This window comes from Quercus robur, chromosome 1 (assembly GCF_932294415.1).
Source record: "Quercus robur chromosome 1, dhQueRobu3.1, whole genome shotgun sequence".
Taxonomy (NCBI): Eukaryota; Viridiplantae; Streptophyta; class Magnoliopsida; order Fagales; family Fagaceae; genus Quercus; species Quercus robur.
The window spans coordinates 44174587-44176755 of NC_065534.1; the positions used below are offsets into that span (position 1 = coordinate 44174587).

General features: G+C 46.1%; 1 protein-coding gene across 1 annotated transcript; it reads right to left on the minus strand.

Annotated features, from left to right (window-relative positions):
- Positions 1–626: 626 nt before the first annotated feature.
- On the minus strand, positions 627–1439 carry LOC126712467 (uncharacterized). The gene is made up of 3 exons (XM_050411800.1): positions 1287–1439; positions 1113–1169; positions 627–956 (listed from the first exon to the last, which is right to left on the minus strand). The coding sequence occupies exons 1-3, from the start codon at positions 1437–1439 to the stop codon at positions 627–629; spliced, it is 540 nt and encodes a 179-aa protein (XP_050267757.1).
- Positions 1440–2169: the final 730 nt, after the last annotated feature.

Below are 2169 nucleotides of genomic sequence, written 5' to 3' on the forward strand. Positions count from 1 at the left end.
TGGATTGACATTCAAATGGTGGCAAATGAAGTTTGGGTCCACCCCCGAAGTTTCATAAGCACTCCACGCAAATACATCAACATTTTTTCTAAGGAACTCAATTAGCTCTTCCCTCTCTTGGGGAGGTAGCTAGGAACCGACCTGAAAGAACTTCTCCGGATCATCGCCAACAACAACCTTTTCTAGATCTTCGCATTTCGCTTCCTCGGTTGATCCATTATCGGGAAACACCGGAGTTTTTTATTGCTATAAGCCCCTTTTAGCAAAGGCCGAGGATTCAGCTCCGAGCCGATGTAAGATGGCAGCCACCATGCACTGCCTATCCATGGATTGATTCCCCACAATCTCTTTAACCTAGCCCTCTGATAGATATTTCACCTTCTGGTGCAGGGTAGAAGAGACGGCTCGTAAGGCATGAAGCTAAGGTCTGGCCACAATAGCTGTGTAGGGTTCTAAACCGGTCTGTATGGGTAGTCTAATCTAACCTCTTGGAGTAACAGTCTTCCCCTCAAAACTTACCAGAGGGGAGTCGTAGGCCATTAGGTCCTCTGGTTTCAAATTCAGCCCCTTGTACAGGTCGGGGTACATAATCTCGATAGCACTACCGTAGTCTACCAACACTTTCTTCACATCATACCCCCTATCCTGAGTGTGACCACCAAAGCATCGTCATGAGGTTGGATGGTTCCAATCTTATCCTCGTCTGAGAAGCCCAGAACCGATTGGATTTCTATTCTAGCTCTTTTTGGCTCCGAATTGTTGTCCTTGGTGGACACCCGAGTCACAGACATCACTCTGAAGGAATAAGAGCCGGTCCTACCTGGAGCAGCAAAGATGACATTGATCGTTCCCAGAGGAGGTCTTGAAAAAGCATCTCTCTCGGGATCTGAACCTGTCTGCTTTGCCTGGCCACTGGAATGGTGCAACAGCTGCTTCAACTTTCCTTCTCGGATAAGCTGGTCCAAATGGTTTCACAAATTCCTGCAATCCTCCGTAGTGTGTCCTTGGTCCTGATGGTATTGGCAATAAAGGCCCTGGTTGTGCCTCATGGGGTTTCCAACCATCTTGTTCGGCCATTTGAAGAACAGCTCATTCTTAATCTTCTCCAGAACCTGATGCACCAGTTCTCCGAACACTGCATTAACCGCCTGGGTGTTAGCAGACCCTGACTGTCCAGGGAAATCTTTCTAAGGTTGGTTATTATTGAATCGGTCCGACTTGAAATCCCTCCTCTCTTAAAGGATAACCTTCACTTTACCTTTCCCTTGCTATTGGTCTTCCTCAACCCTCTTATACTTATCAATCCAGTCCATTAATTGAATCACACTGGTAATAGGTTTGTCAGTCAGAGACTTCCTTAAACCATGCTCTGCAGGGAAGCCAACCTTAAAAGTACTGATGGTCACGTCATCAAAGTCACCATCTATCTCATTGTACATCTCCCAGTATCTGTCCAAGTACGTTTTCAGGGTCTCTCACTCTTGTATGGATAAGGACAGTAGTGAGTCCAAGGGCCGAGGTACCCTACTACACGTGATAAAATGAGAGCCAAAGGCCTGGGTGAGCTCCTTAAAGGAATCTATGGAATTGGCCCTCAGACCATCGAACCATCTCATCGCCACAGGTCCCAAGTTGAAGGGAAATACTTTGCACATCAAAGCCTCGTCCTTAGAGTGGACATCCATCCTCTGGTTGAAATGGCTCACACGTTCTATAAGATCCGTTTGACCATTGTAAATGGTGAACGTGGGCTTATGGAATCGACGAGGAAGTTTTGCCCTCTTTATCTTACACGTGAAAGGTGATTTGGAGATTTGATTCAACGCCTTACTCATAGCGTCTTTTCCCAGGCCTTTACCAAGCGAGCTCTTGTATCTTCACTTGTGGTGGTGCTCTTCATCGTACGAGAAAGACTCGCTTTATGGATTTCTTGACCTTTGCCTATAACTAGCATCTCTTTCATCATTAGGGGAGACATCAGAACTAGAAGGGGTTCGTTTCCGTTGTGCATGGCGTAACTTCTACTTTAAATTGTCAATCTCCCTTTGCATGGCTCTTTTATTCTTCTTTTGAGAGACGTGAGTCCCAACTCGAGAATGACTTTTACTAGTATGTGTGGTGTATGTGCTACCTTCTCGATCTAGCTTGCGTTCAAGGTTAAGGAAGTCA